General features: G+C 44.9%; 1 protein-coding gene across 2 annotated transcripts in view; it reads left to right on the top strand.

Moving 5' to 3' along the window:
• The first annotated feature begins 2,816 nt into the window (after window positions 1–2,816).
• Window positions 2,817–12,500, top strand: part of smarcc2 (SWI/SNF related, matrix associated, actin dependent regulator of chromatin, subfamily c, member 2) — a 30,470-nt gene continuing 20,786 nt past the window's right edge. For both annotated transcript variants that reach the window (XM_053636372.1, XM_053636374.1), the window contains exons 1-6: window positions 2,817–3,275; window positions 6,781–6,900; window positions 11,728–11,813; window positions 11,913–11,994; window positions 12,169–12,261; window positions 12,371–12,440. In XM_053636372.1, coding sequence (XP_053492347.1) covers window positions 3,018–3,275; window positions 6,781–6,900; window positions 11,728–11,813; window positions 11,913–11,994; window positions 12,169–12,261; window positions 12,371–12,440 — 709 coding nt within the window. In that variant the 5' untranslated portion in view covers window positions 2,817–3,017. The remainder of the gene's footprint in view (window positions 3,276–6,780; window positions 6,901–11,727; window positions 11,814–11,912; window positions 11,995–12,168; window positions 12,262–12,370; window positions 12,441–12,500) is intronic.

The following is a 12,500-nucleotide window of genomic DNA, read 5'->3' as shown; positions in this document are numbered from 1 at the left end:
GACACATAGAGAAACACAGAGACACAGAGAAACATAGAGATACACAGAGACACATAGAGAAACACAGAGACACATAGAGAAACACAGAGAAACAGTGACACGGAGAGAGACACGGAGAGAAACACAGACACATGGAAACACCGAGAAACAGGGAGACACACAGAGAGACACAGAGAGAAACACAGAGACACACAGAGAAACACAGGGAAACAGAGATACACACAGAGACACACAGGGAAACAGAAAGAAACACAGAGATACAGAGAAACACACAGAGACACAAGAGAAACACAGACACAGACAGACACGGAGAAACAGAGAGACACACAGAGATACACAGAGACACAGAAAGAAACACAGAGACACAGAGAGAAACACAGAGATACACAGAGACACAAGAGAAACACAGAGACACACAGAGACACGGAGACACACAGAGAAACACAGAGAAACACAGAGACACACAGAGACACGGAGACACACAGAGAAACAGAGAAACACAGAGACACACAAAGACACACAGAGACACACAGAGACACGGAGACACACAGAGACACACAGAGACACGGAGACACACAGAGAAACAGAGAAACACAGAGACACACAAAGACACACAGAGACACACAGAGACACGGAGACACACAGAGAAACACAGAGAAACACAAAGACACACAGAGACACACAGAGACACACAGAGAAACAAAGAGTGGAACTCTGTAGTTAGGTCTGAGTTTGGTTTTAATTTCTCTTCTCAACGTAGCAATACAGCCTAAAAAGTTTTCATTCTAGATCATGAACTCAAATGATAACTTGAACATAAATTTGACCTAACTACACCATTTTCATATATTTTTTATTTACACTTCCACAATTGTGTATAAATCCAAACAATTAATACTTTATATTAAGTTTAAAAATTCATGACAAAAGTCTATGGGGAAAAGTAGCGATGATTCAACATCAAATAACCAATAAAAAATCATAAAGCTTGTAAAATGTTAATAATAATAATAATAATAATAATAATAATAATAATAATAATATCACCTCACACCTCCAGGGTTGGGGGTTTGCATGTTTTCCCCGTGCTGCGGGGGTTTCCTCCGGCTACTCCAATTTCCTCCCCAGTCCAAAGATAGGCATGTCCAAAGTATCCGTAGTGTGTGTGAGTGTGTGTGTATATGATTGTGCCCTGTGATGGATTGGTACCCCGTCCAGGGTGTACCCCACCTCGTGCCCCGTGCTCCCTGGGATAGGCTCCAGGTTCCCCGCGACCCTGTAGGATAAGCGGTATAGAAAATGGATAATAATAATAATAATAATAATAATAATAATAATAACCAACAATTGATAAACTTCTTTGGTACCTCCTTCAAGTGATCAGCTTTAACACATTTTTAGATTTGCACTTTTCTGTTTTCTGATTCTTTTCACGTTACTGAGGTTCATAACGAGGAGAAAATGTTCATGATCTGCCTGAATCAGTTTGTGGAGTCGGAGATTCACAGAATTGAATCTTTTTGGGATTTGACTCCTCATTAATTAAAGTAGTGTAGCTGAAGGTGGTGACAACCTCATATACCTTACAGTAATCAATACTACACTCCTGTACACACACACACAAACACACACGCATGCATGCATGCACACACACACACACGCATGCATGCACACACACACATACACGTGCGCATGCACACACACACACATACACGCACACACACACACACACGTGCACACACACGCACACACACGCACACACATGCACACACACACTAGTTATCAAACCACTGACAGTGATCATTGATCATCATTCATTACCCATTCCTCACAGATTCACACACACACACACACGCATGCACACACACACACACACACACACACACACACACACTTACTTTAAATTTTACAAAAAAAAGTCGAGTAGCCTTTTATAACTTCCTGAAACATAAGAGAGTAAAAAGAGCTGCACTGTTTATACTAATTTAATCAAGACCACTTAATTAACTGTGATAATGATGACTCTAGTTAAAGTTAGAGAATTAATTAAACTTGACGTCACTTCTATTGACTCTGCTGCAGTACGTTTAACTCTCAGCTTTAACTCTAGTGGATTATTATTCATTCCTTCATTTAACTGTGCACTTATCATATAACTGTGTTAATATTCAACACAGTTTGTCCAAAAATGACTGAATAATCATGCTAAATAAATAAAACATAATTTCAATATTGAGTGAAATAACTGACAATTATCAATGTATCTCTCTTAATAATCAGAGCTTTCAACGTCATTCGACAACAACTAAATGTCCAGGGAAGTTTAAATAATGTAAAACAGCGTGTATGCGCTAAATCATACCCGATATAACCCTACAGTGTAAATGAAAATGAATGATTAGGAAATAAACAGACATGTGTTGCTTTTTGATGGAATACTTCTTCTTACCCCATCACTGATATTGAGGTGGAGTAGGGGGTGCCAATACTTTGTGCAGCGCTACAGGTGGACTACAACCTGTGAATATCCACCTGTATGAAAGTGGAGCTGATGAAATGTTGGATTAATAATGAGCGTAAACCAGGTGTGGAGTTAAAATCTTACATTCAAGATTTAGATCAAGTGTGATATTCAGTCCAGCGGCGCCCTCTAGCGGTGACACGCTGTAAGTTTCTCCTGAAAGTTCTAGACTGACGCTGTGCTTTCATCTCTAAAATAGTCATTAAAAAAATTTTAATTAACAGTGTATTTTTTAACGCATGTATCATATTTATAACTCGTACAAACGGCTGTAAATAAAATACATGTAGGACTGGAGTGAGTATTGTGCACCATTCCGCCTCAGGAAAATGATTGACTTGTAGCGTATTAAAATAGTATAAATATAAAGTTAAAAAATACCCAGAGACACTTTATAAAATGTATATGTCGTATCTTTTGTATATATAAATGTATATATGTATATATTAGAGAGGGGGATGGGGACTCTTGACTCAGGGGTGCTGCTTGTCCCGCCATGTTGGCTCAAACACAGCCAGACAGAACGGAACCTCAAAATCCAAATTTGAGCCAAAATGGACGCCGTTTCTCGCGTCAGCTGAAGGAAATACCGCAGTTGTGCAGCAGAGGGCGCTCCGTCTCACACGTCTGGCTGGAGACAAAGATGGCGGTGCGGAAGAAAGACGGCGGGCCGAATGTGAAATATTTCGAAGCCTCTGATACCGTGTCTCAGTTCGACAATGTCCGCGTGTGGCTCGGGAAGAATTATAAAAAGGTACTTACCGGTTTATTTGCATGTGAAACGCAGGTGGAGGTGATGTGTGAAGGTGATGAAATGGTGATGATGAGGAGAGACAGAGACATGGAGACAGAAATCCAGCTGTTTAAATCCTCTAACCGCAATCAGACAATAGAAGATGCATGACTAGCCTGTGGAAAATAAAGCTTTTTATTCAGATAAAACATTTAAAACAGGGATTAAAACTCATCACCTGCGCAGATCGGACTCCTTTCATCTGATGCGATGAAGGAACACGACGCGTTTTTCTTTTATCCGGGAGGGAAAAAAACTAAATGTGGGCTTGAGTGCGGCACACACACACACACACACACACACACAGACACACACACAGATCCAGATGTGCATCCGGTTTGATTCATGTTATAATGCATTTATTTACTGATCAGCTTCTACACCTCTCTAAAAATGAGTGAATGGATTTTTTTGTGTCCAGTTCATTCTGCCCCTCCTCTCTCACCTTCATCATCATCATCTTCATCACCATCATCCTAAACCATAACCGTAACCAATCTGTGTCAATAACAAAGTAAAACTATAACCTTCCCAATAGTTTTATTACCCTTCACTGATATTTCGTGATTAATGTGGCTAGTGCGGGTTCATTAGCAGGGGGGTGTAAACTTTTGCACAAAATCACAATTCCCTCATAAGCTCTATTAAATATCAGGCAAATGAGTAGCATTCTAAACCCATTATGTGTTAATTAGCTTATAATTATTAAATAATGACTCTAAGAATAATAACAGTTGATAATGATGGTCACTGGATATACAGCACTGTGCATAAGTATTCGCCCCCCTTTCCTTGCTTATTCCTTAGTGTGTATTTTTGTTCCAACCTGGAACTGAAATGGACTTAATTAAGATTTCCTCATGAATTTACTCAAAACACAGCTCATTCCCCCCAGTTATTCTCCCCCTCCCCTCCCCAAAGAACACCATCCCATCTGTGAAGCATGCTGATGGTAGCATCTTGAACCCTCTGAACACCACATGCTGCGGTTGTACCGTATTATTTTAGTTTTTTAATAATTAATCAAATGTCACAAACCCTGACTGATACTGTAAACTTATCCCAGACTTGTTCTGATCACTCCTTGTTCTTCATCATGCTGTGTGTTTACGTTCTCTAACAAACTCTGGGTTCTTCCAGGAACAGGTGTATTTATAATGAGATCTCATGGCACTTTAATTACACACACCTCCACTCCATTCTACTCATGATGGAACTTCTGATGGAAACTCTGAACCAGAACTCATTTAGGGGTTTCACAGTAACGGGGGCGAATACTTATGCAGTCATGACAAATTGTTTATTTATTAATAAATTTGCAAAGTATATTGATATTAACCCCCCACCCCCCAACGACTGGATCTACCTGTGCTTTTAGATTCGAGCATTGAGCAACTTGTAGAACACGGGGTTCCTCAGGGGTTCTACGTGTAGTTACGTGTCATGTGAACACACACACCGCTCACACCACCAACAATAACTTAACGAGTTTCTTAAACGAGTTTATAATAGAATTTACATTGAATCAATCACCACACACACATCCATTGGTTAAATCTATAACGCCGAGCGTACAAAGTTCACTGCTTTCACAAAGCAAACTGGTCACAAACTCATCATCACTAATGTTAGCTGGTTAGCATGTTGCTAACAAAACACACGCTTTCATGGAGGCGTCCATGGTTTCTTCCCACTCTGTAGCTCGACAATTATTAATTAACACTTTTAAAACTTTTCTCTTGAGTGAAACCCAACAGAACATGTTCTGTGCACTGAAGCTGCAACTGAGGAAATATAAACTGAATTAATTACAAGATTAGATTAGAAATATTCAAATATATTTATATACCTTACTAAACCCTGTACTGAAGGTCAGTTTAAAAACATTCATTCTGTACATTGCTATTACCTACACACAGGAAAATTATATCAGCACAAAACAGGAAGTAGCGCTGCACCCTGAGCGTAAATCACAGTTTTTATGATTGTTGTTGCGGCTTTTTTTATCAAATTTGCACTGCGAGTTTTTTCTGCTTTTTTTTGTGTGGAAAACAACTCAAAATCACGATCGCACCAAATAGTTCTGCGCGTTCTTTCAGTGATGTTTGTTGGTAAATGAGACCTTTTAGCTGTACTCGTGTTTGACGCACGTGAATCGGAGAGAATGCGCGTCGTGATGACGTCACATGACACGTGACATCGACTCAAATCTGCGGTAATTTTGAAAATTGCAGCTCGTGGGAATATTGCAGCGTTTCTGTGATTGTGAAATCGTTAATTCCTGGAGAGACTGCTGCATGTGGTGGTGATGAAAGTTTTTTAATTTTCTCTATGAATGAAACATGGACGCTGATGTTGGTGAGTGTTGCTACAAGAGCGGAGAAAGTACTGAGAACTGATACGTGAGCGAGAGTGTAAACTCACTCCGGTAAAAAGTTTGCTTGTATTTTCTCATTTGTAAGTCACTTTGGGTAAAAGCGTCGGCTAAATGAATAAATGTAAATGTAAAAAGTTAAAAAGTTGATTGTGTTAAATTAACTTAAGTATTAAAAAGTATTTTTGACTGGTGGAATTAAGAAGATGAATTGGCGTGACTTTGATTCTTTTCTGCACTGATGAATGTGATTGTTTTCTTTAAACTGAATAAAATGTAACTGTAACTTTAAACTTTAATGTACTGTCATTTTAATAAAATGTAAATAAAATGGCGTCCGCTCTGCAGATGTGTAGCGTACAGTCACTGGCTGATGAGAGAAGAAGACACCGTTAAGATTTATCATTTAAAAGTCTAAATAAAAATGTCAGTTTGAAAAGTATGTGAAAGATAAGTATAAAAGTATGTTTTGTTTACTTATGAATGTAGTAAAGTAAGAGGAGGAGTTCTGGGTTTCAGTAGTAATTAAGGAAAGTTCTGTGTGGAACAGCAGAAGCGTTCCTGGAGCTCGCGGGTTTGGGTCCACTGCCGAGTCAATGGAACGGACATGTCCGTGTTCTCTGTGTGGGAGGGGCATACTGTCTCTCCCCTGTCAATCATAGTGACACTAGCCAATCGTAGATGTCTGTGAGAGTGTGTTTGTAGAAGTGGGCAGATAACCCTCTCAGTGTTACCCCGCCCTGTGACACTGCATGAGCAGCAGTTTGAAAGCTGGCTTCAGGGGTCTCGCCTTGAGGACAGCAATTAAACTGAAAGTTTCGGGGGGGGGGGGGGTTCCTCAACTGGGGGGCGCAATAAACTCAGCTGCTGACAGAATGTGCTGAAGATGTAATTCCTTACTAACCACAATAAACGTGACACGTGCGTATGATCCCAATTCATACTCCAGGTTCTTATTAGTGACGCAGTAACGCTGTAGTCCTGTTTAATACGCTGTTATTGTAGCACGTTATTTATAATCTCCTGATAATTAGGCTGACGTGTGTATGTGCTTGTGTGTGTGTGTGTGTGTATGTGTGTGTGTGTGTGTAGTATATCCAGGCGGAGCCTCCCACTAATAAATCTCTGTCCAGTTTGGTGGTTCAGCTGCTGCAGTTTCAGGAGGAAGTTTTCGGGCGACACGTCAGCAATCCTCCTCTCACCAAACTACCGGTACACACCCACACACACACACACCCTCCTCTCACCAAACTACCGGTACACACACACACCCTCCTCTCACCAAACTACCGGTACACACGTACACACCCTCCTCTCACCAAACTACCGGTACACACACACACACCCTCCTCTCACCAAACTACCGGTACACACACACACACACACACACCCTCCTCTCACCAAACTACCGGTACACAGACACACACCCTCCTCTCACCAAACTACCGGTACACACCCACACACACACACACCCTCCTCTCACCAAACTACCGGTACACACCCACACACACCCTCCTCTCACCAAACTACCGGTACACACACACACACCCTCCTCTCACCAAACTACCGGTACACACCCACACCCTCCTCTCACCAAACTACCGGTACACACACACACCCTCCTCTCACCAAACTACCGGTACACACCCACACACACACACACCCTCCTCTCACCAAACTACCGGTACACACACACACACACACACCCTCCTCTCACCAAACTAACGGTACACACCCATACACACACACACACACACACACCCTCCTCTCACCAAACTACCGGTACACACCCACACACACACACACACACACCCTCCTCTCACCAAACTAGCGGTACACACCCACAAACACACACACACACACACCCTCCTCTCACCAAACTACCGGTACACACACGCACACACACCCTCCTCTCACCAAACTACCGGTACACACACACACACACCCACCCTCCTCTCACCAAACTACCGGTACACACACACCCTCCTCTCACCAAACTACCGGTACACACACACACACACACCCTCCTCTCACCAAACTACCGGTACACACACGCACACACACCCTCCTCTCACCAAACTACCGGTACACACACGCACACACACCCTCCTCTCACCAAACTACCGGTACACACACACACACACACCCCCTCCTCTCACCAAACTACCGGTACACACACACCCTCCTCTCACCAAACTACCGGTACACACACACACACACACACACCCTCCTCTCACCAAACTACCGGTACACACACACACACACACACACACACCCCCTCCTCTCACCAAACTAACGGTACACACCCACACACACACTCACCCTCCTCTCACCAAACTACCGGTACACACCCACACACACCCTCCTCTCACCAAACTACCGGTACACACACACACACCCTCCTCTCACCAAACTACCGGTACACACACACACACACACCCTCCTCTCACCAAACTACCGGTACACACCCACACACACACCCACCCTCCTCTCACCAAACTACCGGTACACACACACCCTCCTCTCACCAAACTACTGGTACACACACACACACACACACCCTCCTCTCACCAAACTACCGGTACACACACCCACACACACACTCACCCTCCTCTCACCAAACTACCGGTACACACCCACACACACACACACACACACACTCACCCACCCTCCTCTCATCAAACTACCGGTACACACACACACACACACTCACCCTCCTCTCACCAAACTAACGGTACACACCCACACACACACTCACCCTCCTCTCACCAAACTAACGGTACACACACACACACCCTCCTCTCACCAAACTACCGGTACACACACACACACCCTCCTCTCACCAATCTACCGGTACACACACACACACTCTCCTTTCACCAAACTACCAGCACACACACACACATCCTCCTCTCACTAAACTACCACACACACACACCCTCCTCTCACCAAACTACCGGTACACACACACACATACCCTCCTCTCCCCAAACTACCAGTACACACACACACACCCCCTCCTCTCCCCAAACTACCAGTACACACCCACACCCTCCTCTCACCAAACTACTGGTATACAAACACACTACTCTCACCAAACTACCGGTACACACACACTACTCTCACCAAACTACCGGTACACACACACTACTCTAACCAAACTACCGGTATACACACACACTATTCTCACCAAACTACCGGTACACACACACCCTCCTCTCATCAAACTTACAGTATACACAGACACACACACACCCTCCTCTCACCAAACTACCGGTACACACACACACACACACACTCACCCTCCTCTCACCAAACTACCGGTACACACCCACACACACACACACACACACACACACTCACCCACCCTCCTCTCATCAAACTACCGGTACACACACACACACCCTCCTCTCACCAAACTAACGGTACACACCCACACACACACTCACCCTCCTCTCACCAAACTAACGGTACACACACACACACACACACACACACACACACACACACACCCTCCTCTCACCAAACTACCGGTACACACACACACACTCTCCTTTCACCAAACTACCAGCACACACACACACATCCTCCTCTCACTAAACTACCACACACACACACACCCTCCTCTCACCAAACTACCAGTACACACACACACATACCCTCCTCTCCCCAAACTACCAGTACACACACACACACCCCCTCCTCTCCCCAAACTACCAGTACACACCCACACCCTCCTCTCACCAAACTACTGGTATACACACACACTACTCTCACCAAACTACCGGTACACACACACTACTCTCACCAAACTACCGGTACACACACACTACTCTCACCAAACTACCGGTATACACACACACTACTCTCACCAAACTACCGGTACACACACACTACTCTCACCAAACTACCGGTACACACACACACAACCTCCTGTCACCAAACTACCACACACACACACAGTCCTCTCACCAAACTACCACACACACACACCCTCCTCTCATCAAACTTACAGTATACACAGACACACACACACCCTCCTCTCACCAAACTACCGGTACACACACACACACACACACACACACCCCCTCCTCTCACCAAACTAACGGTACACACCCACACACACACTCACCCTCCTCTCACCAAACTACCGGTACACACCCACACACACCCTCCTCTCACCAAACTACCGGTACACACACACACACCCTCCTCTCACCAAACTACCGGTACACACACACACACACACACCCTCCTCTCACCAAACTACCGGTACACACCCACACACACACCCACCCTCCTCTCACCAAACTACCGGTACACACACACCCTCCTCTCACCAAACTACTGGTACACACACACACACACACACCCTCCTCTCACCAAACTACCGGTACACACACCCACACACACACTCACCCTCCTCTCACCAAACTACCGGTACACACCCACACACACACACACACACACACTCACCCACCCTCCTCTCATCAAACTACCGGTACACACACACACACACACTCACCCTCCTCTCACCAAACTAACGGTACACACCCACACACACACTCACCCTCCTCTCACCAAACTAACGGTACACACACACACACCCTCCTCTCACCAAACTACCGGTACACACACACACACCCTCCTCTCACCAATCTACCGGTACACACACACACACTCTCCTTTCACCAAACTACCAGCACACACACACACATCCTCCTCTCACTAAACTACCACACACACACACCCTCCTCTCACCAAACTACCGGTACACACACACACATACCCTCCTCTCCCCAAACTACCAGTACACACACACACACCCCCTCCTCTCCCCAAACTACCAGTACACACCCACACCCTCCTCTCACCAAACTACTGGTATACAAACACACTACTCTCACCAAACTACCGGTACACACACACTACTCTCACCAAACTACCGGTACACACACACTACTCTAACCAAACTACCGGTATACACACACACTATTCTCACCAAACTACCGGTACACACACACTACTCTCACCAAACTACCGGTACACACACACCCTCCTCTCATCAAACTTACAGTATACACAGACACACACACACCCTCCTCTCACCAAACTACCGGTACACACACACACACACACACTCACCCTCCTCTCACCAAACTACCGGTACACACCCACACACACACACACACACACACACACTCACCCACCCTCCTCTCATCAAACTACCGGTACACACACACACACCCTCCTCTCACCAAACTAACGGTACACACCCACACACACACTCACCCTCCTCTCACCAAACTAACGGTACACACACACACACACACACACACACACACACACACACACACACACACCCTCCTCTCACCAAACTACCGGTACACACACACACACCCTCCTCTCACCAATCTACCGGTACACACACACACACTCTCCTTTCACCAAACTACCAGCACACACACACACATCCTCCTCTCACTAAACTACCACACACACACACACCCTCCTCTCACCAAACTACCAGTACACACACACACATACCCTCCTCTCCCCAAACTACCAGTACACACACACACACCCCCTCCTCTCCCCAAACTACCAGTACACACCCACACCCTCCTCTCACCAAACTACTGGTATACACACACACTACTCTCACCAAACTACCGGTACACACACACTACTCTCACCAAACTACCGGTACACACACACTACTCTCACCAAACTACCGGTATACACACACACTACTCTCACCAAACTACCGGTACACACACACTACTCTCACCAAACTACCGGTACACACACACACAACCTCCTGTCACCAAACTACCACACACACACACAGTCCTCTCACCAAACTACCACACACACACACCCTCCTCTCATCAAACTTACAGTATACACAGACACACACACACCCTCCTCTCACCAAACTACCGGTACACACACACACACACACACACACCCTCCTCTAACTAAACTACCGGTACACACACACACTGTAGTCCTCACTGTAACTCTGTGTGTTATCAGATGAAGAGTTTTGTGGACTTTAAGGCGGGAGGAGCGCTGTGTCACATTCTTGCTGCTGCTTACAAGTTCAAGAGTGACCAAGGATGGTGAGCCGTTCCTCACACAGTTCACATATAGATCTCACATGGTTCCTGTTACTTCTGTGCCAGTCACTGTGGAATTAATGATGTGTGTGTGTGTTTCAGGAGGAGGTTTGATTTCCAGAATCCTTCTAGAATGGACCGGAACGTGGAGATGTTTATGACCATAGAGAAGTCTCTGGTACAGGTGAGATGATTATGCTCTTCAGCACTTCACAGACAAAAACAACACCAAGACAGGAACTAATGGAACCTCTGTGGTTCTGGTTTATTTCACACCAACCTGAGAGACATTTGGGACCACCTTTAGTTAATAAATCTGTGTGTGTGTGTGTGTGTGTGTGTGTGTGTGTGTGTGCAGAATAACTGTCTGACTCGGCCGGTGATCTACCTGAGCTCAGAGATCGAACCCAAACTTCTGGGAAAACTGAAGGATATCATTAAAAGACACCAGGTACCTTCATAACCTTGTGTGTGTGTGTGTGTGAATCAAATAAGTTGTGTGTTTTTAGTGTTGTAAATGTGTGTGTGTGTGTGTGTGTGTGTGTGTGTGTGTGTTTCAGGGCTCAGTAACTGATGATAAACAGGCCAGTTCTCATGTGGTGGTTCCGATTCCCGCCAGTCTGGAGGAGGGTGAGACAATCACACAACAATACACACTCACTAACCTCTCACTGCTCAATAACCTGACGT

The sequence above is a fragment of the Ictalurus furcatus genome, chromosome 11, assembly GCF_023375685.1.
Source record: "Ictalurus furcatus strain D&B chromosome 11, Billie_1.0, whole genome shotgun sequence".
In the NCBI taxonomy this organism is placed as follows: domain Eukaryota; kingdom Metazoa; phylum Chordata; class Actinopteri; order Siluriformes; family Ictaluridae; genus Ictalurus; species Ictalurus furcatus.
This window is presented reverse-complemented; position numbering and strand designations above follow the sequence as displayed.